Source organism: Anabrus simplex, chromosome 9, assembly GCF_040414725.1.
Source record: "Anabrus simplex isolate iqAnaSimp1 chromosome 9, ASM4041472v1, whole genome shotgun sequence".
Taxonomy (NCBI): domain Eukaryota; kingdom Metazoa; phylum Arthropoda; class Insecta; order Orthoptera; family Tettigoniidae; genus Anabrus; species Anabrus simplex.
Window position 1 is genome coordinate 69,978,826 of NC_090273.1, and position 26,486 is coordinate 70,005,311.

The window sequence follows — 26,486 nt, forward strand, 5'->3', positions numbered from 1 at the left end:
TGCTCTAGCACTGACACTAGCGGTGATTCCAAGAACTTCTCAAACCGTCCTCGTATGCCATTTCATTTCTATGATAAGAAGAAGCCTGAACATCTGTAGCTCTTTATGGGATAGAATGTCCCCCTTTCTTGAGTAAACAGGCACTGGCCTTCCATATGGTGCAGAAGAAAATGCTGCAATATTCGCATGGATTGATTCGCAATGACCATGCAACCAATGACAGCATACGTCAAGGCTTGATGTAGCCCCAGTTGCAGTGAAAGCTAGAGAGGTCTGACTCTGACTGTACGGTCACGTTATGAGATAAGACTACGATTCTGTGGTCAAAACAGCATTCCTACACTATCTCGTTGGATGTTGATCCTGTGGTAGACTGCTAAAGAGATGGATGGTATATATGAGGGATAAGATGCATGATGTGGATCTCAACACTGAAGACTTTCAAAACTGAGCCCTGTGGAAGAGACATACCAAAACAGCAGACCCCATGTAACAGGCCAAATTCTGGGGAAAAGGAAGTTGGTGAGGACAGCTTTTCTAATACTTTTCCATTCTGTCCCATCTGTGATGCTATCACTCCAGAGACCAATTTTCCACAGGTCCCTGACAACTATGTTCATCCACCTTACCTCCATAAGAATTAAATTTCAGAAATCAAGAGTATATTATAAAAGTCAGTACAGACACTACTGTACCCATGACAATGACATGGGTCATCAGAGAATTTTAACATGTCTACTCATACGCTAGTACACTTATAGATCATTTTTACATAAACAAAGTCTGCAAATATAAAATATATAATAATTATAATAACTTATTTCAGTGATCACAAATACTGAATATTTGATGTTAATATTATACCCAAAATTAATATACAAGGAAATTGTGTATCACAATATACAAAATACCATAACAAATAAATTAATTACTTATCTAAAGAGTACTGGTACTGTTTTAGTTAAAAATAATCTAATTCTAAATTAAAAAGCCAGACCCTTTTGCCCATAGTTTACTTCAGAGACGTTAAATTTATGCCCGGTTTCTGGAATGGTGAGATATCTTTCCGATAGCTATTGCTTTGTTACAGCTGTCGACTCGATAAATCTTCGCAGCGTTGCACAGCGGAACAGCAGCTAACTTATCGAACTGTCAACTATTGGCTCGTTGATCAAGTTTCATAAACACACACTAGATGCCACCCCTCGTACTGCTTTGTTTTTGTGCATTAGGTGTGTTCCCTAGATCGTCAGGCGCATGCGCACAAGTAATGCATCGCATTTGAGCTTTCTGTGCAGCTCCTATTATCCCCTCTTTGCCATGCAGCAAGAAATGGGTATTCGACTAGTTCTTGCAGACGTGGGTGTCAGTTTCGTGGTGTTTAAGGACTGTCAGAAGAATTTGACATTGTTTGAGGATTTCTAATGAAATATGCACACAAGTGGCACATGTCACGCGCAATCCAGTTTACACTGAGCCTTATAAGTATACCGTGTCTCTTTCCTGTTATTACAAAATACGAACATTGTTTGATCACAGCATAACGCTATATATCGGGTAATTAACATAATTGTATAAGCTGTTAGTTCCTTGTAATGTAATATCATTAATTAAAAACAATCCCACGATAAGAGTATATGCTCACTGTCAATGCAAGTAGGCCTGCAGTAGGCCTACTAAGATAAATGTGTAATTATCTGTTATACTCAGTTACTGGTACCAGTGCTTTTATGAACACGAATGCAGTCACAGATACAAATATGATAAGACTCAGTAGTACTAAATCTTAAAGGGTATCGCAACTAATAATCGATCAACAGGGGACAATGGGAAATTATTTGTCACAGGACGCAAATTGTCGCCTGTACCCTCTACCAAACCTACGACAGTATATTTGTTTAGCCTCAATCTGTCTTTGATTTCATTTTCACTACTGTATACTTCATTAGAACATTATGCCGACGATGATATAATCGTGGTCGTTCTAGAATGTGGAAGAAGATGAGAAAGCCATAGAAAATTTTAACAAACACAATGTTAGCTGCTGATACTGAAGTACTGCGCATGCGCCCACCAAGATAACAAATAGATATCTCCTGCTCAGGGCCCTGTAAGTTAGCAAGCGATTTGTCGAACCGATAGATGTATCTTACGTTCGTGCAACGCCAAAACACAAGTTAACCATTCGATACCGCTATAGGTTCGATATCTCACGTTCCAGAAACCGGGCATGAATCACACAAAAATAATTTATATTATAAAATTAAAAGACCACAGATTGTATGGGATGTGGCTATATTGTGGCTATATTTCACAATAGTTAATTCAATACTATAAAGGTATACATAGAAGAGTTACTAGAGTAAAAAGAGATATAGAAAATAAATATTACATCAATAGCTCAAACAACACAAATAATCATTGGAAAGATAATATTTTAACAACTAATAACAGTGATAATGAAGAAATAGAATTGAAAGTAAATGACAAGTTGGTTACTGATTCTCTACTACTGTATATTTAACAGCTGTTTTACTGATATAAGTCTTTAAGCTAAGAACATTCCTCAATCTAACTACCCTCATCTTGAACCTGGTCCATCTAATTCCTTATTTTTATCCCCTACTAATGAAACTGAAATAAAAAATAATTAATAATCTTAAAAATAGTTGTAGTGTTGACTCTTATAAAGAGACTCTCTAAGTTTATTATACCTCACATTCTACTAGTTATGGTCAAAATTCTTTATGGAAGTTTTCTATAAATATGTGTAATTCACTTCCAAATCGAAATATTACCAACTTTACCTATTTTCAAGAGTAAAGTAACTAAATACCTGCACAGATCGCCTACGGGTGTCAAATCAAAAGACCTGCATCTGGCGAGCCGAACTTGTCCTCGGACACTCCCGGCACTAAAAGCCATACCGGTACGCCATTTAATTTCTTTTTTCTCTTAAAATAGTATATTAATTATATTCATGAAGCTTTGTCCTATATTATTTATTTACATTATACAGTATATTTACTTTATTTCATAATTTCTTTGTGAAACATAGTCATCATTGTAATTCCTCTGTATTGCACCAAGAAGAGTCTTGGCTAAAAGCCTATGTTGAAATGAAATAAACAAGTTATCCCATGTGAGATCACCTTTACATTATTCTCAGTATTATTACATGTTACAAACTGCTCCCTATTAGAGAGGTAATCAACAAACCAATCCAGTGCAGTACCTCTAATACCTGCTACTTTCGTTTTGATATTATGTCACAGCTTGTGTTGCAAATGATCATCCTAGAAACATTTCATAGCAGGCATAGAAAGGAAACTGTTGCTTGACTGCACAGCCTCCTCGGGATTGGGGATCTATGTTGAGAAGGCAGTGTTCAGTGTTGCCTCTCTGCACTTACCCTGTATTAACTCGCATAGTAGAGCTGTAGAGCAAGCATGGCCCACAGCTGCTCACAGCCGGTGCTCAAGGGCAACCCAGTTGTGTGGTCCTGAACTCTTATAATCTGACAAAACTTATGTAGATTATACAAGCCACAAGAACAATTATTAGTTATGACTTACATTTCTGTTACCAGAAGAGGGATACATTTCAAAGGCATGTTCATTAATATCCTCGATCTCTTTTTCTTCTGCTTGAGGCTGCAACAGGAAGAGATAATTCATTTCATTTTTAGTTTGATTTAATCCTTGCAACGGGAGGGCAAATCTGAGACACTGATTATCATCATCATCATCATCATCATCATCATCATCATCATCATTGTATGGCATTTACAAGCATGTCCGACTCGTTGGCTGAATGGTCAGCGTACTGGCCTTCGGTTCAGAGGGTCCCGGGTTCGATCCCCGGCCGGGTCGGGGATTTTAACCTTCATTGGTTAATTCCAGTGGCCCGGGGGCTCGGTGTTTGTGCTGTCCCCAACATCCCTGCAACTCACACACCACACATAACACTATCCTCCACCACAATAACACGCAGTTACCTACAAATGGCAGATGCCGCCCACCCTCATCGGAGGGTCTGCCTTACAAGGGCTGCACTCGGCTAGAAATAGCCACACAAAATTATTATATTTACAAGCATAATGTGAAAAAATATACAATGAACATATAAATAGAGAAATAATTAAACTAGAATGTCCAGCTTCGACAACCAATCCATTGCTCCTCCAGATCTGAGGAGAAAAGCAGCAATAGTACAGTTGCTCAAAAAGAACTTAGCACACAGGAAGTCAATTTTGTTCAGTGCCTTACGAGATCCACCTGGGAGGAGGTTAAAATCCCGGAATCACCGGGCGAGTTGGCCGTGCGGTTAGGAACGCGCAGCTGTGAGCTCGCATCCGGGAGATAGTGGGTTCGAACCCCACTGTCGGCAGCCCTGAAGATGGTTTTCCATGGTTTCCCATTTTCACACCAGGCAAATGCTGGGGCTGTACCCCAATTAAGGCCACGGGCCACTTCCTTCCCATTCCCAGGCCTTTCCTGTCCCATCATCGCCATTAAACCGATCTGTGTCGGTGCGATGTAAAGCAAAAAACGGAATCCACTCTGGACTGATCTACACTCCCATGAAAAATTCAGTGTAACAGCAGAATGGAGATAGTGACGGGAACAATGTCCACCCACCAACACCTTTCTGATTAAAGATCCGACGAAGAAAGTGCCAGGTTTCGATTTTCCTCGACATGAGTGGTCACAACTCAACAGTTTCAGAACAGGCCATGGCCGGTGCCGATATATAATGAAAAGGCGGGGATACTAAGTGCTGCGTGTGAGTGTGGTGCAGAGAAGCAGACATTGCTTCATGTTGTTGAGAGCTGTCCACTGTCAGCATTCAAGGATGGTTTACGGGCTATGCATGAATTGACACCAAGTGCAGTGAGATACTGATGTTCATTTATCATACCATAGCTTAAGTGATTTCTTTTTGCTAGTGGTTTAACTTCGCACTAACACATCAAAGATTTTCAACGACGCAAGGATGCGAAAGGGCTAGGATTTGGAAGGCAGCATGCGTGACCTTAATTACAGTCCCAAGCATCTGCCTAGTGCAAAAATGTGAAAATACGGAAAAACCATCTTCATTGCTGCCGATGGTGGGATTTGAACCCACCATCTCACAAATGCAAGCTCACATCTACTCAAGTTAATGAACAACAGTGTGGAAGGATCACCTCACTGATAATCTGTTGCACACAACTAATTCATGAGCCTGTGTTCCACTGACCCCATAACACTGATATGTAATGGCTAGAATGGTTTCAAAGAAAGGGGCTAAGCTGATCTATTGATATGCACACATAGGGGGAGCTATTGGCTTTAATGTGAAGTTGTTATTTGTGATTATTGAGGATAATATCACAGTAAGGTTGGCATACTTTAAAGATAAAATGTGAGACACTGCCAGATTTTCAAGCAGAAAATAAGGGAGATTTGAAAACAAAAACAAAACTATTTTGATACACCTTAAAAAAATTAGATACACACTTCAACTGGATATGTACATTACAAAAATCTCCTTAATATTTTGAAAATGGCTTGGCTTGAATTAACAAAATTTGGACTGGACTTCAAGAAGTTAAAAAATTCTTTACTAGACTGAAATTTAGGGTAAAATGTAACTCTGCTTTTATGAGTTCAAAAGAACACTTATTTTATGCAACTGTAAATTTTTGATTCATGTACAGAAGCACTCTTTCAGCATGAGCATTTGAGCCTGGAGTTTCCCTACTGTCGGTGCACAAACTCTATTTGATTTACACTCCTGAAATATGTTCACCTATTATCAATTATCAATTATCAATTACATTAGCATTATTTTGACAAATGTCTGATCAGAACCAGAAGCTCAAAATCAAAATCATTATGGTTTCTCTGAGCTTAGACATAACTTAAACACTTTCTAAAATTTGGTATTATAATCATTTAAAGAAAATAGCACAATGACCAGAAAAGTGAAAAAGCAAGAAAGTTGGCTACAACTAAAATGGGAAATGATGGTTTTGAACCCCTCCATCAAGCAGCCATGAAGCTGGTTTTCTGAGGTTTCCCATTTCCACACCAGGCAAATACACTGATAATGGGATCACAATAAATAATATGCGATGTGCAGATTATATTGTTCTGCTTGTAACAAAGCGCTGAAGATGTGCAAAAATTACTAAACTGTATGGTCAAACAGAGTGCTGCAGCAGGTATCTGTATAAACATGAAAAAGATCAAAGTAATTGTCATAAGCAAATATGTCACTCAACCTGTTAACTTGACAGTTGCTGGCACTCACTGGAGCAAGTCCAATGCTTTAACTATATTGGCTGCTTACTTGATCAGAGCTGGAACAATACTGTTGAAATTAGGTCCCTGACTAAATAGGCAAGGACTGTGTTCAATAGAATGAATAAACTCCTCTGTAACAGGGAATTTAATATTAATCTCTGTTTCTGTTTACTTCGGTGTTATACATTGTCTGTCTTACTTTGTGATGCTGAGACTTGGACCCTAACAGAGAACACCACCAAAAATCTTCAATCCATTGAGATGTTGTGCTACTGATGCCTACTCAGAATATCATGGTTTGATAGAATATTTAAAAAATGAGGAACTCAAACACCTGAACAAAGTGCTAGAGGTCATGCATAACATCAAAAGTAAGTAACTTGAGTACTAAGACCATATCATTTGTAATGATACATGTCGACACCACCCGCTTATCTTACAAGGTAACACTGAAGGAAGGAGAACTAGGAGAAGAAGGAAAATATCTTTGGTATGGAATCTACAAGAATGGTATTGGCTCAGTACCCCACTCTTTTCTGACTTGTTGCGAACAAGAAGCGGATCGCCTTGATGACAGTCGACATCAAATGATATGGTACAAGTAGAAGAAATACAAGGGCTGTACAATATTAAAGCCATGGCCACTTTCCTCCCTATCCCATCGTTATTGAAAACCATATGTGTTCATGAAACAATAAATCACTAGCACGAAAAAACCTCATGGTGTATTGTTTTGCAAAACTGGAGGAAAAATTGTGGTAATTCTGTATCAGTGTATCTAAATTCACTGTGCTGGATATTGCTTCTTTCTATACTTTCAATTAAAACAACATCATTTAATATTTCTGAACCAGGCGAGCTGGCCACAGCCGATTCCTTCCAACTCCTAGGCTATCCCTATCCCATCGGCACTATAAGACCTATCTGTGTTGATGCGACGTAAAGCAACAAGAAAAAAAAATAAATTAAATAAATCCCAATGTAAACATATTATGTTGTTGTTGTTGTTTGAATCATCAGTCCATAGACTGATTAGATGCAACTCTTCATGCCACCCTATCCTTTGCTACTCTTTTCATTTCTACATAACTACTACATCCTACATCTGCTTTAATCTGCTTGTCATAAACCTTGGTCTACTACTACCATTCTTACCATCTAAACTTCCCTCAAAAACCAACTGAACAAGTCCTGGGTGTTTACAGATGTAACCTATTATTCTATCTCTTCTTCTCATCAAATTTATAACCAAATCAATCTCCTCTCACCATTTCGATTCAGTATCTCTTCATTCGTGATCTACCCATCTCAACTTCGGCATTCTTCTGTAACACCACATTTCTCTTTCTTTCCAAGCTAGTTATTGTTCATGTTTCACTTCCATACAATACCATGTTCCGTCCGAAAGTCTTCAGAAACACATTTCTAATTCCCATATCTATGTTCAAAGTGAGCAAATTTCTTTTCTTATGAAAGGCCTTCCTTGCTTGTGCTAGTCTGCATTTTATGTCCACCTTACTTCTGCCATTGTTAGTTATTTTTCTACCCAAGTAATAATATTCATTTACTTCCTTCAAGACTTCATTTCCTAATCTAATATTTCTTGCATCATCTGACTTTGTTCGACTGCACTCCATTACCTTTGTTTTGGACTTTATTTTCATCTTGTAGGCTACTCCTTTCCCCAAGACTCTGTCCATACCATTCAGCAATTTCTCCAGATCTTCTGCAGGCTCACATAACAATCTTCTTCTTCTTCTTCTTTTTTCTGGGTCAGGTTGTAAATCAAGGACCTCCACAGTTTTCTGTTTTTCACAGTTCCCCCAGACGAGAACACAATGAATGGCACGTCACTTTTGCGAGACACCCTAACCGTTTCCGAAGCCTCAACTCACTCTCAATCATTTTATAGGCTATTAGTATGGTGGGTTCGCCACACCCAAGGGCATTTCATATCTACTTCCAGGATTTCTTCAGGCTGCCCTAACATGGGGAAACCTACGTCTTTTGCAGCTGCCCCTAACATGGAGTACAGACACTAGATGGACTTTTGTGGTATTACCTCCACCAAGGGACCATCAGCCCTCCTAAAGATCCTTATTTGCCCAAAGCCATTAGCCTCTTTAGATTGTACTCATATTTATCCCCGAGTCCAGAGCTGCCTCTTCTGCCATCTCCACCGTACCGAAGTCCACCTTCTCTACCATAGATGCTGTTGAGGTCTTCGCTCATAACCCTGAGCTGGGACCCTCACCAGATGTTACACACCAGGTCGGTGTGCTCTGGGACTCCCAGAGACAGGGGTGCCACTCCCAGGGTAGGGCTACCTTCAAAGAGGGTTCTTACCTGCTACCAACATAAAATAACTATCATCAGCAAATCTCAGGATTTTTATTTCCTCTCCTAAGACTGTGATTCCCTTTCCAAATTCCTCTTTGATTTCTGTTGTCGTCTGTTCTATATAAACATTGAAAAGGAGAGGGGACAAACTGCAGCCTTGCCTAACTCCTTTCTAGATTTTTTGTTGTTTTTCAAAGCCCTCAGTTCTTATCAATGCAGACTGATTTTTATACAGAGTGTAGATAATTCTTTTTTCTTGCTATCTGATCCTGATTTCTTTCAGAATCTCAAATAGCCTGGTCCCAACAACATTATCGAAAGTCTTTTCTCAACCTATGAATGCCTTGTTCTTGGGCCTGTCCTCCTTAATTCGGTCCTCTAAGATCAGACGTGTCAGGCTGAGTGGTTCAGGTGGTTGAAGCTCTGGCCTTCTGACCCCAACTTGGCAGGTGCGATTCTGGCTCAGTCCAGTGGTATCTGAAGGAGTTCAAATACGTCAGCCTCATGTTGGTAGATTTACTGGCATGTAAAAGAACTCCTGCGGGACTAAATTCCGGTACCTCAGCGTCTTCGAAAACCAAAAAAGTTGTTAGTGGGATGTAAAGCCAATAACATTATTATTATTATTGTTATTAAGATCAGACATAAAGTCAGGATTGCTTCATGTACTTTTATATTTTCATCATAGTGAGTTAAATCTTTCAACATACAGTCTGAAAATCTTTGTGAGAGGAACTTGTCCTACCTCTAATTTATCCAGCATGAATTTCATTTGCAGTCATGATTTTCAGAGATATAGGTGAGAACCCAAGGTATGAACTGCTGTTACTATAGCCTCAGTCAACGTCTCAATTCACAGGCCAAACTCAAGTAATACAATAAATTATTCCTGCCTGTTGTGTTGGTACAGGTGCAAGATTGGGAGTGTCCGGACAAAGGATTATAACAATGTGCTTGTTTTTGAAAGGAAAGTTCTTGTGTGTGATAAATGATGATGTCTCTCAATAGCAACCAAATTGAAACATTACAAAACAGTGACCCAGCCATGAATTACATATGCATGTGAAATATCATTCAAAACAACAAACACAGTTGCAATAGATAGAGTGGAAAGGAGAATAGTGAGATCCTGTTTAAAATAAAAATTATCAAGTAAACGGAGTCTGGAGACTAGCTTCCAATGAAACAGTTTATAAAGAAATAGAACCTGTGACTAGCAAAATGAAAAAGAAACGAATATCATTCTTAGGGCATCTAATACGGTCGCCAGAAAATGGAATCAGTAGAAAAATAGAAAAATTATGGAAGAGTAAGAGTAAGAATAATATTAGATGGATCACAGAACTTAAAGAAGACATGAGAGAGTTGCATATTACAATATGAGATTTAAAACACAAAACAAATACACTCAAGATATTGAAAGATAAACACACTAGACTACAGACGAAAATCGACAAGCAGAGAGTAGGAAGAGTGATTCCATAAGCAGAAATGAAATTACATTCACAAAGAATTAAACAGTATTGGGCTGACAAAAAGAAAAGAAAACCTCCATAAACCTGACTAAAGTAGTCCTATGCTGGCTAAAAAATTACTATAAATAATAAATAAATGATGCAACAACTGGAGATCTGTGGATATGATATAATCAGTTGGATCAAATTGAATCACACTTTTTAGAAAGGAACTAAGTCGAAGACTGCTACTTTAAAAAAAAATTTAAAAAGAAACAAACTGATTTTCTGGAACAATTGTAAATGTTCAATTCTTACATTATTGTTTATATTTTATAACCGTTATGTTTTTCAGTCTGCCAAAACTAATTTTGAGTAAGAAATTTATAAACTACCAGTACCTGCAAGAAATATGGTAACATTATTATACCTGAAAAAGAAACAACTTTATTAAAATTAATTCTATTTTAATTTGTTCAGATATAGTACTGTTACCCTATGTTTTGTTATGTTGGTATTATAACCTCCTTTTCCCAGTTCTCAGGCACTTTTTTTTTTCTCTCCACACCCACTCGAGTCTTCTATAAGCCCACTGGAATCCTGCTGGTCCTGCAGCATTGATCAATTGTATGGCACTTCATCTATTCCCACAGCTTGCTCCATCTTCATTTTTTGAACAGCCCATTCCATCTCTGTCATTGTAATGTCTGTCCGGTTCCATGGCTAACGGTTAGCGTGCTGGCCTTTGGTCACAGGGGTCCCGGGTATGATTCCCGGCAGGGTCAGGAATTTTAACCTTAATTGGTTAATTTCGCTGGCACGGGGGCTGGGTGTATGTGTCGTCTTCATCATCATTTCATCCTCATCACAACGCGCAGGTCGCCTAGGGGAGTCAAATCAAAAGACCTGCATCTGGCAAGCCAAACTTCTCCTCAGACACTCCCGACACTAAAAGTCATACGCCATTTCATTTCATTGTAATGTCCGATTCCTTTTCTGTTACTTCTTCTATTCCTGCTGCCTGGACACCTTCACGTGTCTGGTTTCTCACATGCAGCAGTTCACTGAAATATTCTTTCTATCTGTGTATTATGTTTACATTTTCAATTACATTTGCAACTCATATCTCCCCTATTATAAAATTCTCTCCTGGTTATAAATCGATAAACTACGATATCCTCACATTGCAACTCTCGTATTTTTTCTGTTGAATGAATCTAAACCCCAGTATTTATCCTCAAAGTTTAATTTACTCTCCTCCCCTCATGAACATAACACACGATCAACTGCTACACTCTCAATTCCTGTGCATCGCTCATCATCATATAACTGCTCCTTTCAAGCATCTGGTGCAAGGCTATGGAATTCCCTTCCAGTCAATGTTAGGAATTGCACTTCTTTAGCTTCTTTGAAGCGGTCTTGCCAAGATTAACTATTAAATGTATAACCAGCTTGTATGAATGAAAGAATGAGTGAGGTTAGTATTTTTATTTTATTATTTCATTGTTCTGTTTTATGAAGTTTACTTTAGATATTATGCAGTTAAGTGTAAGAGAGGGACGTGAACCTTAACTTCGCCACAAATGAAGGCATGAAATAAATAAATAAATAAATAAATAAATAAATAATCTCTTCTGGTTTTGTCAGTATTACTCCTTCATTGTTCTTCACAAACTCTGTGTTCACCTTTTCATTCATACAGTTTCTTATAATTTCAAATGATAATTATTTTTTGCACATTTCACGTCTTCCTTTACTTCTTGGGTGAATGTTTCCCAATATTTCTTCTTTTCTTCAGCTATTTCCTTTTTGCAAACTCTTTACAGGACTTCTAAATATTTCACTTTACTTTCTTCAATCTTTTGTGTTTTCCATTCCTTCCAAGTTGTTCTTTTCCTTTACTTTATCTTTCACTCTATCATTCCACCATGTTGTCTTTTTCTCTCTTACATTTCCTGATGTTCTGCCACACGTTTTCTCTGCACAACTTACAACTGCACTCTTAAAATTATTCCATTCCTGTTCAATATGACTAATATCTGTCCTTGGTATCAGTTTGTATAATTCTTTCCAATACTCTTCCTCCGATCAAATGCCGAAATCACAAACAGAGTTCAAAGAGGAGCTGTCCTTTACTATCAGATTAGAAGCTTTCTCTGGGACAGCCTATTCCAATCCTAGGCAAACAAACACTTTATCAAGCTTACTTCTTGCCCATAACAACCCATGGCCTTGAAACTTATATCATCACAGGCAGAGATAAAAGTAGACTCCAAGCTGCAGAAAAGAAATTCCTCCGAACAATGCTACAAAACACCAGGAGAGATAAGGTCCGCAATGAGAGGATTCGCCAAGAGATTCAAATAAGATAATCGTTATGTGATACCATAATCAGATCAAGATCGAAATGGTATGGCTATGTAATGAGAATGGATTCTTGCTCAGTAGTTAACGAACGGTTGGAGAAAATCTTAGATGGCAAATGACCTAGAGGCAGACCTCGAAGGAGATGGATCGAACAAGTAAATTTTTTACTACTGGTATTGGCTTTACGTCGCACTGACACAGATAGGTCTTATGGCGATGACGGGACAGGAAAGGGCTAGGACTGTGGTTGAAGCGGCCATGGCCTTAATTAAGGTACAGCCCCAGCATTTGCCTGGTGTGAAAATGGGAAACCACGGAAAACCATCTTCAGGGCTGCCGACAGTGGGGTTCGAATCCATTATCTCCTGAATACTGGATACTGGCCGCACTTAAGCGACTGCAGCTATCGCGTTCAGTCGAACAAGATCTAGAACATAGAGGAGTGGACTGGAACAAAGTATAGGAAGAAGAATGGTACCTGAATCAACTGAAGTGGTGAGCGCTCATACACTGCACCTGGGAAACTGGAGTTGGTTAACTGATGGTGGTGGTGGTGGTGGTGATGATGACGATGATGATAATGATGATGACTATTCCTAAACCTCCTTTTCCTTCAGTCTCCAGACCCTGATCTTTCTTTTTCTTTTTTCTTGTAGTTTTGTGACCTTGCTGGCTTTCTGAGATAACTTAATAAATGAAATTCTTATAACAAATTTGAGTACTTTCAGGCAACATCGTATCCATATCTGATAGGATACATCATGACGGAACGTGTAAAATTTTAGGGCATGACCAATAGAAGGTTAAACAAGTATTACCATTTCAACTAAAAGGACATGAATTTTCTTCTCAGAAACCAAAAATTCTTTGACTAGAATTGACTGCAGCTGCCACTGTGAGAAGCCAATGACAATGGCACTCAGCTATCATGGCCCCTTATTAGGCGAGATAAGTCCAAATGGAAAATATTCTCAAGGAGGACTTACCGGTAATTGTGGTGTGATAAAACTGGCAGATTGATCCAGGTCAACAGGTAGATCCAAAGAAAATTGTTCTTCATGAGAATTGTCCTCATCTTCATTTGTTGGTTCCAACATCTGGAGTAAATAATGAATAATTCATTAATGGTAACACCATTTTTTTGCACTATGAAACATAAGGCAAAAAGAAAGGGAAGAATGAATGGAACACAATAACATTTTTAAAAATGATGCAGTTTATAGTACTAGTTTGAACAGGAAAAAATAGTAATCACTTATGGAGATTGTATTCGATTTCTCAAAGTAGACAATGATCAATTGAATACTTCAATATCCAGTTCAGCTAACAATCTTAATAAATGATTGTGTTATTGGCTTTATGTCCCAATAACTACTTTTATGGTTTTCAGAGATGCTGAGGTGCCAGTATTTAGTCCTGCAGGAGTTCTTTTATGTGCCAGTAAATCTACCAACATGAGGCTGACGTATTTGAGCACCTTCAAATACCATCAGACAGAACCAGGATCAAACCTGCCAAGTTGGGGTCAGAAGGCCAGCGCCTCAACCATCTGAGCCACTCAGCCTGGCTTTAATAATCTGGCCATTCTTTCAACTGGACCATGAAGTGCATAGTTAGTTCAGTGCCAGTCAGGGGACAGAAATGTGCCTATCTGGAACATGGAAGTTTATTACTTCTAGGAGTTGTGGCAATTCACACAGGAGTGGAAATGTTTAAAAGTGAAATGCATATCCATTATGATGGACTCTGCAGATTTAATGATTGTTCTAAAGCTGTATAATCAACATTATCAGGAGGGAGCCTTGTTCTAAATGAATAGCAATGAAAAAATTCATGTGGTATTGAACCTAATCTATGGATAAAATTCTGTTAAGTTAAGAAGGATTGCACACTGTATTCTAGAATAGGACATTCCAAGGACATGTAGGACTTGGCAAGTAGCAAAGTTGGAAACAAATGAGGAGACAATTAACTTTCACATAATAAATTGCATCATCAGCTAACTAAAGTAATTCTGAATTTTTAAATGTCAAGTATGTATAGAGCACTGCTGTCTCAATCCTATATACCACCTATTCTATGCTATGCAGTTAACATTTACCTTAGCGTGAGCTCTCATTATCAAAAACCTCCACTAGACATGCCAGCTTTCACATCCAGCTTATTTCCGTATCCATGTTGTTGTGTTTCTGCACGTTTACTTAGAGTATTTATGTGTGTGTTTCTGGCTGTAAAATGGTGAATTGTGTTCCTCTCTGTAAATCAAAGCAAGGGAATCCAAATTTTTCAGGTATGAGGTTTCATGAAATCCCCCTCAAATAAAGAACTTCAGGGAGATTGGCTCAACGCTATATCAAGGCAAGGATCAAATTGCTGTAGTGAATGGATTCTGTCCAATTGTTCTTGTTTGTAGCCTGCATTTTAGAGATGGAGATTACCGAGAAAACTGTAAGAGAAAGATACTGAAGCCAAACGTTGTGACTAGTCAGTTTCCAATAGAGTAAAATAATATATTATTATTGGTCCACCTTTTCAATACAAAATGAAAATTACATAGGGACTAGTTTCGACCTAGTAATAGGTCATCATCAGCCTGAAGTAAATTAAAGCGTAAATATCGAAGAAAAACATAAACAATGTAAACACAAGTACAGTCTTTTTAAAGGTACATACCATGTGGGAATTTGAGTAGAGATATATTAAAAATAATAACTCTTCCAATTGACGAAGCACTGAGCGGAAGTTATGTAAAGTTCGGTGCGCCGTATATTATAAAAGACCACTGTGCACTAAATGATGTAATAAAGAAGAAGAGTAGGTTGAATGCTGGCTTCTTCTTAGCTGTTGTATATTCGAAGAAGATTACGTCGTATTTTGTAAGGTATTGAAAGACGTCAAAATACATGGATGTTGGAAAGGCTCTTCATTTTTTGGAACAAGGCAATTGTTGCACGAGGAGGCTTAGGAAACCAGAGAAGAGCCTTTCCAACATCCATGTATTTTGACGTCTTTCAATACCTTACAAAATATGACGTAATCTTCTTCGAATATACAACAGCTAAGAAGAAGCCAGCATTCAACCTACTCTTCTTCTTTATTACATCATTTAGTGCACAGTGGTCTTTTATAATATACGGCGCACCGAACTTTACATAACTTCCGCTCAGTGCTTCGTCAATTGGAAGAGTTATTATTTTTAATATATCTCTACTCAAATTCCCACATGGTATGTACCTTTAAAAAGACTGTACTTGTGTTTACATTGTTTATGTTTTTCTTCGATATTTACGCTTTAATTTACTTCAGGCTGATGATGACCTATTACTAGGTCGAAACTAGTCCCTATGTAATTTTCATTTTGTATTGAAAAGGTGGACCAATAATAATATATTATTTTACTCTATTGTAATCACAGTTCAATACGGATCTATCATTATGAAACTTATTTCTTTTAATTAGTCAGTTTCCAAACTATCCCCATTATCGTCAAACCAGAAAAATAATTCCATAAAAGATCCGACTGCAACAAGATATTTCTTCAGAAAATATCCATGAAAAAACAAGCTCTTCAACTGCAGGAAATACATTGATTGACATTTATGAAATTCATGTGAACAAAGATGTCTCAATCCAAATCGATATTCCAACGAGTAATAATGACAGCAGTTATCAGAAGATCATAAATCAGAGGCTCCGGTCGAGAATTCTGTGATTGCGAGAAAAGCTGATGAAGAAGGATAATGAACTTAAAAAACTACAGACAAAATTCGAAGACAACCCAGAAATTGATCATCTGAAGAGAACAAAGGAGGCAGCTAAAGATAATGATCAAAACGCTGGTTATCTTTCAGATCAAATCAATGAAATGAAATGGCTTTTGGGTTTTAGTGCCAGGAGTGTCCAAGGACAAGTTTGCCAGATGGAGGTCTTTTGGTTTGACTCCCATAGGCGACCTGCGCGTCATGATGAGAATGAAAAGATGATGAAGACGACGCATACAACATGCCAGGAGAATTAACCAATTATAGTTCGAGCCCAGGATCCCTGTGACCAAAGGCCAGCACGCTAAGATCAAATCAATAATTTTTTCAAGACAAAACCTGCTTGCTCAGAACAAACCATAAGGTACTGTGTGGTGTGGAGGGTAGTATCCGCAAAAGGTTACAAATATGGGAGGATTTCTAGTCTAGTGTCAGCTCCATCGTGAAGTATTCCGGACAGGTACATAGTAAATCTTGAGTGCAGTGTCGGGATTTCCCAATTGGTGAAGGAAAGACTTAAAGCTGAATGTGATAGATATTGGAAAATTTCCTGCTCTTGTGAATGAACTGTTGTATTTTGTTGTAAACGGACTTCCAAAAATGTTCACTATTCCTGCTGCCTACTTCCTTGTTAAAGGCTTATAAGGCTCTGATTTATTCCATTTAATCCAGAAAGTGATTAATGCCATTGAAGAAACAGGTTTTCATGTGTGTAGAATAGTGACTGACAATCACAGAACCAGTGATTCTATGGTTAAACATTTTGGAGAGGGGAAATTGATCCCAGTCGTAAACTTTCTTTTTCACTTTTGACTATCGCCATTTTATAAAAATAAGTGTGAGATCACAGTTTCTAGACAGACAAACAACAGACGGCAATGGCATCATCACCTCCAAATATATGATTGGAATACAACAATTTGCTTTACGTCGCACCGACACAGATAGGTTTTATGACGACGATGGGATAGGAAAGGACTAGGGGTGGGAAGGAAGAGACTGTGGCCTTAATTAAGGTACAGTCCCAGCATTTGCCTGGTGTGAAAATGGGAAACCACAGAAAACCATCTTCAGGGCTGCTGACAGTGGGGTTTGAACCCACTATCTCCCGGATGCAGTTTACAGCTGCATGCCCCTAACTGCTCAGCCAACTCACCTGGTCCAAATATATGAAAGAAGTTTATTGACTCCAGAGAGACTTGACAGTCACGCCTGTTCGGTATGTGACAGGAAAACACATCGAACCTAGTAATTTGGAAAGGATGAATGTTCTTTCTACTGTACAAATATTTTCCCCAATGGTTCCTGCTACTATTCACTTCATGAAAGACAACCATGCTCATTTAAATTCAAATTTAGACTTTTCAGATGGGGAATCGATGGTGCGCTTTATGGAATCAATTTACAAATTTTTCACATTCTGTGATGTCAGTGACAGAACTCAGCACTTTTGGCAAAATAGTCCATTCATTCATTCATTCATCAGCAGATAAAAGACCCAGTAATTGAATGATGACTTCATCACGTACATTAAAACAATTCAACTAAAATCAAAATGTGCAAAACTGAAAGGTGTAATTTATGAGACAGCAGACACTCTTCAGTGAAATGTGCGTTTTATCTGTTACAGTATGGGTGATTTTATGCTCTCAGTAAAAGATTTTCTGGGGACGCTATAGAAGCTCTGTTTAGTGCAATGAGATTATGCGGGGCATCTAATGACATGACGGATGCACGCACTGCAGTATGTGCTATAAAACATATCCTGAAATCTGGACTTACAATATCTTCTCACAGTTCGAATGTTGTTACTGCAGATATTAGTGCCTGCGGTGACACCTTGCTGACTGATTACTTCAATCAATCTCGCAATAAACAAATTAAGGTCGATGACGAAAATGCTCTTCTCAATGACGTCACTGCCTTTCTGGAAAATAATCGCATGCCAGATGCTACGGTGGAAATAAATTTAGCCACCCAAGCTTTGGTTTACTGGGATATAGTGCATGTAGTTGAAGAAAGGCTAGGATGTGACATGTGTATGCAAAATATCCACACCCAACACATCATCAGCGCTAATGCAGGTCATTAGAATCAAGACAGCCTTCAACACCCTAAACAGTACTTTGTAGGACTTGTGAAGTGTTAGCAAGACCTTGTTGAAGCTGCTCTTCCATATTTTTAAAAATCAAGCCCTGTTTTGAAAACAATACATGATATTGTGATACCTTCCCTCTCATAGTGCACTTTGTTGAAATGTGATGAAATCAGTGAAATAGTGACAGAAAAATCTGTGCGTCCACTGCTGGCAAATATCGGTATGAAAAGGACTGAAAAGGTGCTCCATTACTCATCTCACTTCAAACCCGTCGAGAAAACGTCTGAAATTGTGATGCGCTATGCAGCAATGGGCTGACCCTGATATGCCTACAATAACTAGTAAGATTTTTAAAAATATTTTATGTTAAATATTTTAAATATTTTATCTTAAATCAGGCACAAACATGCAATGTTTGTTTCTGTAGTTTCTGTATGTGTATTACGTTCTCAATTAGTAGCATGTTAAGGATTATTTCTCATTTTATATTGGTCTTATGGAAGAACTCTCATTCAACTAACATACGTTCTGTTTGCTGTAAATGCTGCCATCTATAATGTCATCGTAAACACAATTCTCATGGCACAGAGCAGGCAGTATATAGAGATTGAGATGGCAGTGGTACAGAGTAAAAAGGAAGGAAGCAATGTGAGACGACTGTGAAATTCCACAGGTAACAGTGATAGGTTCGGGAAAATGATGCCTCTTTAAAATGTTCTGTGTGTGGCTTTTAAGTTCAGTTTTAACTGGTTCAATTTATTTATTCACATGTCAGAAACATATACATATAAGGTACAGTTCAAATATTATAGTATTTGTAACCAGAACATGACTATTTCCAGTGCATTTACTGTGGAGTAGTGAAGGTCTTCTTGAGTACAGGAGGCTGGACACAGTTGCCACTGCAGCAAATGTTGTACAGTCTGGAGTTCTCCACATTCACACTGAATATCATTCTTATCAGAGTAGCACCATCTGGCTAAATTATTCTTTGATCTGTCCAGTCCAGAACTCCATCTATTCAGGGACTCCAAGTCAGCCATTCCTCATTATGGCCAGGAGGTAAAGTTTCTGAAATTCTTCTCTAACCAGTGGGAAGGTAAGTCGTCACATTCTATAGCTGTAGCCTAGCTTTTTTGGCGGTGGTTCTAAGTTCCTTTGATGTTCTAAGGAAGCTCTTCCTTGATTTCAATCATTGCAGATGTGATTCATACCCATGCAAAACATGGGTTCTTTCCTGCTCCACTTTCTTTCTTTCCATATTGGCAACTATTTCTCTTTGAATAGGAGGTGGTGCTATTCCTGAGAGGTGGAAAAACCATTCAACAGGAGTTGAATAGATCTTGAGTAGTAGCTGGTGGTTGACAGTATCATATGCTGCTGGTAGATTGATAAATACTACTAGCCACCTTTTGAGCCTCAAAACCATCTTCTATGTACTGCATAAGATTCAGCAGTTGTCTGCAACAGCTTTTACCAGGATGAAATCCAGCTTGCTGCAGTATAAACAAGGTGCCAATTACAGATATTAACACGGTTTAAAGTCCACCTTTCCAGCAACTTATAAAGGTGACACAGTAGTGCAACTGGTCTTTGGCAGGTTTCAGCAAAGCAATAACTCAACTCTTCTGCCATACCTGTTCATGCAGTTATTGAAGTATTGGAGAGTCCATTTCTTTCTTGTTAGACTGAAGTGCTTAATTTGCTCAGTTTTTGTGTCATCCAAGACAGCTGATTTTCCATTTTTGCTCTGTTTGATAGCCTGCTCCAGTTCTTCTATCCTGAATTATGTTATAAGGTCAATACTCTCTTCTTGTTCATGTCTTTGCAATTTTGGCTTTTTTATATTTGTGGGATGCCTTCCCATTCAGCAGTAACTGATGTGTTATTTGACTGGCATTGACATTATGATGTAAAGCGGTCTTAGTTGGATCACTGTTCAGGCACGTCAGATACAAGTTTTCTATAGTTTTAATCCATTGGTCCCTTTTTGTCTCTCTCATTGAAGAAATGAGTTTGTTTCCTGCATTGCCAGGATTTTCTTAAAATAAGTTGTTGTATTCTGCGAGTAGGGTGGTTTGATCTGATGTTAGCTCGGAGATATAGGATATTCAGCATCCGCGGGGAATAGACATTCTGGAGCATTTCTTTACAGCCGTGATGAAGGTGTCATATCATTCTGGTGCTGGTTCTATGGAAGGCACTTCAGCGTCGAGCAATTCTGCAAATCTTGACCAGTCTGCGTTTCTGAAAGTAAACCTTCTCCAAGAGGGTACCTTCTGAGGTCTCACAGCAGCAAATATTTGGCAGATTATTGGTCTAAGCTGTGAGTTGGTTATTGGGAACAGACAAATTTTACACATTGTTGGCTGTTGCTGCTGCTACTAAATGTGAGGTTGGGATTGTAACCTCGCCTCCACCTGCCGCTGTTAAATGACGCGGGTAGCTTTGCATCATGAATTAGGGTCAGGTGATTCATTTCAGCCCATTTTTGTACTGGTTCTATAGTACAACTGCACATTTTCCTGATATGCTTTTGGGTACTTACTTGTTCTTTCGTGTTAAGGGCAGACTGATCCAGGTCAAAAGGCATATCATAAAAATTTTCTTGTTGTTGAGAATTATCCTTTTCTTCATCTGCTGGTTCCATCATCTGGAAAATACAATTGATATTCATTTGAATCCATTCAATGAAACTGCATTTACAAGTTGCTACACTCAATGGCCCGTTAATATTGAATGAGACTTAACTGTATAGAAGAAAGGTCACACAAAAACAGATAAGAATATGAGTGGAAACGCAACACATAATAGGATAAACATAACAACAGGTCATCATTGGAGAAGGGATCAATAGAAAGAGGAGACAAGGACAAACATGAAAACATAAGAGGACAAACTCCAAATTTTCCTACACTGCTAACTTGATAAGGATAAGTTCTCAGTACCATTTCACTAATTTCTTTACAGCTCCTGATATGATTATTTCTACAGCTTTGTCAAAGGGCAGGTGGCAACACTCACTGAGGAGGCATCATGACAGATCATCAGTCCTAATATAAGAAGAACAGAATAAGAAGAAAACTGAGCTAACACGAAAAAGAAATGATAACGATGAATACAAATGGCTTTAATCCAGGTCTTTTCCAAGAAACTTGAAGGCTTTGAAATGCAGGTTTACTGCAAATGTTATATGCCTCATGGATAGAAAATATGAGTGATACAAAGGTGACGGATAGACTATGCAGAGTGACAGAAGTATAGCTATCTATCAAAAGAGAGAAACTTGAATATTATGAACATGCGATGTGCAACGAAAAGTACAGGATCCTAAAATGGGTTAACCAAGGAAAAACAGAAGGATACCAGGGGCCAGAACAACTTATAGTTTAAGAACCTGAAGGATTGGTACTAAAAGAACACAGAATTTCTCAATACTCTTGGAATGAGTGGCTTTTCTAAAAATCTGCCCTTTTCAGAGCAAAATGAATCAGCTCTCTTAATAATGTCACTGAATACTGAAGGTTTCTCATCGAGGAAAGCTGAAGTACTGGCTGATATGAGGTCAAAAACCAAATACGACATCCTCTGTATCCAGGACACTCACCGTACTGCTGATTAGTGGCTACCAGCTAATCCAGGCATGCAAGTGATAATTCATCCTCCAAGCTCTGTGTATGGTAATGATGTTTTCTGCCGACCTGGACTGACAATCTTCTCCACAGACATTCGTGGGAAGGAAGATAATGAAATTCTAACTGTAGAAATCAAAGGTGTCACTATAACATCATTCCACAAATCATCTTCAAGACAGTTTGCGTATGCAGAATGTGCAAACTTCAGTAGCTAATGTGCAAAGATTGTCGTAGGCGACTTTGACAGTCACAGTATAAGCTGGGAATATAGTATAAGATTGACGAAAATGGGGAAGTTATTGAATGTTCGGCAGAAGCAAATGATGTGAGAGTCATATAAAACTCGAAACAGCCCAAGTCATTCATGAGCAGGTGCAAGTCTAGTCAAATTAACCCAGACAAACAACATCGTTAGCAGCATGAGTTCAAGAACTCGATGTATCAAATCTGTGGGTGACTGCTACCCATACAGCCAATATTGACCTATAATAATGCTGTTTGGGAGGAGTTCAAAGTATTGCTGGATTCTGCTGTTGCAAAGACTTCACTATAGCTAAATGAGAGATTTAAAAAAAAAAAAGACAATTCCTAGGGGTACACAAAGAATATATATTCCAGTAACTAAGGAGGAAGAATCACCACCAAAAGATCTTTAAGCTACCTATTGCATAAATCCTTTGTCTACAGAGGTTACAGCAGAACTGGATGAGGGCTATCTTCTCGAGGATGGGGTAGGCTAAAGAAGCAATCCACAAAATCGGGATGGCTTCTATCAGCACTGGTACTCTTACAACTTGCAACTGTGAACTTGCTGATGTCCTAAAGAACTAACACATTGACATTGCCTACCTCCATAAAACCAAGTGGACTGGCTCCAAAGCTAAAGAAATTTGAGGAGGATACAATCTGTTATATCATAGAAAGACCTCTAAATAGGAAAGGTGAGGCCATCCAAGATGTCATCTGTTTATCTGACAACTGATGCCAGTCAAGAGAATGGCACTGCCCAGTGTATAGTTTCACATTATGCACCACAAACTGGATGCCCTCAGAATGAAAAGGACAAGTTTTGGGATGGCCCTGAAAGTCAGTTACAATCTCCTGAGGACAACGGTGGTGATTTATATGAGCCTGTTGGGCAAGACAGAAACGGTTATAACAGAATCAATGGTGGTCAAGCTTTTGGAGTGCAGAATAAGGATGGGGCCCAAAAAATGGACTGTGCTGAAGCTTATGACACAGTAGTGGCCAAGATGTTTTTCAAGAAGTGCCCATCATATCATCTACAGTACAGGTAGAAGAAACTTGCCAATTGATTACTGGTCAATAAGGAGACGTGACTTGAAGTAAGTAATTGACACAAAGGTCATTGCACAAGACAATATTGCATCTCAAATTCATCTGTTCCTGCTAAGTAATCTTCAGGATTCAACTGGATCACCTAATAAAAACTCTAAAGACCACATTCAAACAAATGATACGGTGGAAAATAAATCATCATCATACCCAGCCAAAAACCTCCACTGATACTTTAGATACTCTATAACTTGGTCATACTACTAATAAGGTCTGGATAACAGGCACTGAACATATGAAGATGTTTGCCACAATGTTATAGGCACAACAAAACCTGGTCATTGTTTCATCAACAAGGAGATGTGTTGGTTGATTGAACATACAGTATACAAAATGCCATTAAGGAAGAGAAAGAAATTAGCTTACATACAAAATCTGGCTCAGGACAGGACTCCATATGGATTGTCAGCAGTACAAACATCTGAAGGCAGTATCAAAGGGTGAATTGACAAAGGGAAAAGTAGACAACTACAAGAATATCTATGACCAGCTGAATACACCAGAGGGCACTAAGAGGATCTACCAGCTCGCAAGGAATCACCACTGCTCCACGAAGGACACTGAACATAACATTACCATAAAAAATGAAAACCAGAACTACTACGAAGACCACATGTGGTCCTCAGCTGTTGGAAGACACATTTTGAGAAAATCTGCAATGAAGAATTTCCTTATCCTACAATACCAAATGTTGAACGTGTGTTTGACCCTGCCCCAGTCATCACTGCTGATGAAGTAGACGCTGCTATCAAGGAAATGAAGAACGGAAAGGCGACTGGAGCAGATGATCTTCCAGCTGAGGTATGGAAGCTGCTTGGACATGAGGCGGACAGATCATTGCAGATTTATTCAACAAAATCATTGATGAAAACGAAGCTCCCCCCAATCTGGCTTACTAGCATTACAGTTCCGAAATGGAAAGCCAACACAAACAATTTTAACTCATTAAGGTAACAAATAATATCCCCAGTCTCCCTCAGGATTGACATTCTCTTGTACCGTACATGTCTATCTTATCTGTGTACTCTAATGTTTTAATTTGGCCTCATAAACATACAAAATTATTGATCTTCAAGAATTGGCAAGAACGACTTACCTGTACATCTAAATTACTGGCAGAGAGATCCATGTTTATGGGTTCACCATCATAACTCTCCTTTTGATAAGATTTATCCTGTTTCAGTGGTTCCATCTAGAAAAAAAAAAAAAAAAAGATGAATATTATTAATTGGAAACAACTGCAGGAAAAAAAAAGCTCTTTATCTGATATGTAAATTTTTAAAAAAGCATATGATAGCATCCATAGACCCATAATTTCAAAAATTCACATTTTATCCAAAATGAATAAAAATAATCAGCCAGCACAAATTTCAAGTTCAGAGGAAAAGTGTCAAAACTTTTACAATAAAACTTGGCCTCATGCAAGATGATGGATTATCCCCACTGCTTTTCAGTATGGCTCTCGATTACATCATGAAACTTTGGCAAAAGGAAACCCCACCTAAAATCAAAATTGGAACAAAGGTCTCAATAAAAACAAACTGCCTGGGGTTTATGGACCATTTATCTCTCTTAGACGTCAACATGGAAGAAGTTTGTGCCCAGATCACCAGTCTCTGAACATTATTCTAAAAACAGGACTACAAATTTTCTTTGAGAAAATTGAAATCATGCCCATGGAACCCTCGAGCATAAATAAAGTCTTCATAAATGATAAAAACTTAACATAGTTCTAAAATTTATCTTGAAGAAATCATCAAACACAAATGAGAAAGAAACATGGATAAATACAACTAACAAAATGGAAAAGCCCAATTTCTAACCTGGTCAATGTATAATAAGATCCTAAACTATAAAACCATAACCCTCCAGGAAGCCACTTATGCTTGCAAAACCCTTTTCCAAATTAAAAATGAAAGAAGAACTGATCAGCTCCTCAAAACTGAAAGAAGAATCACCAGAACTTGCATAAATAAAAAATACCATGTTGAAGGAGTCTGGAGAATCATTCGCAAAGAAGCTGTCTATCAAGAGATTGACCTAATCAACAGCAAAGAAAAGAATCTTGTATTTCTTTCACATCTTGTGACAGCTAGAAAATAGTATTTTACAACAACTAGTGATGAGAAATCTTGGAATGAAGACAGGAGGACAATGGATCCATGAAATTCAGCAAGATCTCAAAGCAGGTGAACTCGAGATAACAGAAGTAGAGAACAAAATTAAATTAACACCCTTCTTATGATCACAAATTTTCATCAGAAATGACACATAGAAGGGCTATAGAGATTTCATATAATTGAGAAAATTACAATCAGAACAATGAAATATATATATTAGAAACTGGGTGTTAGTGTTTGCTTTAATTCAGACCTCTTCCTTCACACACAACACATCATACTATTGAACCATAAAACCACACAATGGAGAATATGTCCCTCCACATAGGGTTGGTGAAAGGTAGGGCTTTGGGCTGTACAACAGGAGCTTAAGTAATACAAAGTGGCAATTGCTAGTAAATCTATTCCATCCTTGTATTTATAACTTGAAAATCAGTGTGCTGGCATCTTCAGTCCACTTGAAGAGAGCAGATACCTTGAGAATGCCTGTCACAGTTTCTAGTGAAACTCTGGGAACTACAAACCCAATTCAAACACAGCCTACAATCTCGGAGAATAATTTCTTTTATATATTAATCAATGTACTGATTTTGTTTGATTTTTTCTATTCATAGCTTGGCACCTCTGATCTACAAGCTACTTTTTATCACGCTGTATTTTAAGTGAGGAAGAATGCTGTGAAAGTTGATGATGATGATAAAGATGATGATTGATGATTATTGCTGTTTTAACATAATCTGGTCTAAGTGTGAGTAGAGCCCAAAGCAATAGAAATGATTTTCTGGTCTAAGCACAAGCATAGCCTGAAGCGACAGTAATTACGTTGCAGTCTAAGCGTGAGCATAGCCCACAGCGGCAAACATTACGTTCTAGTCTAAATTCGAGCATAGCCTGCAGTGGCATAATTACTCTACAGTTTAAGTGTATGCATAGCCCGCAGTAGGCTTTGGCAAGCCAAGAAAATTGGGAATAAACTATGAGCAGTATCATTGGTACAATTACCTGAGTCAATGATCTGTGATATCTCCAAGCATTTCCATCTTAGATGATTATTATTATTATTAT

At 38.2% G+C, this 26,486-nt stretch overlaps 1 protein-coding gene across 1 annotated transcript in view; it reads right to left on the minus strand.

Moving 5' to 3' along the window:
* The window catches only part of LOC136880867 (myosin-3), a 299,781-nt gene that overhangs the window by 142,534 nt on the left and 130,761 nt on the right, over positions 1-26,486 (minus strand). The window contains exons 18-21 of the mRNA XM_067153408.2: positions 24,398-24,493; positions 20,859-20,963; positions 13,438-13,548; positions 3,576-3,653 (exon numbers count right to left, since the gene is read on the minus strand). Coding sequence (XP_067009509.2) covers positions 3,576-3,653; positions 13,438-13,548; positions 20,859-20,963; positions 24,398-24,493 — 390 coding nt within the window. The remainder of the gene's footprint in view (positions 1-3,575; positions 3,654-13,437; positions 13,549-20,858; positions 20,964-24,397; positions 24,494-26,486) is intronic.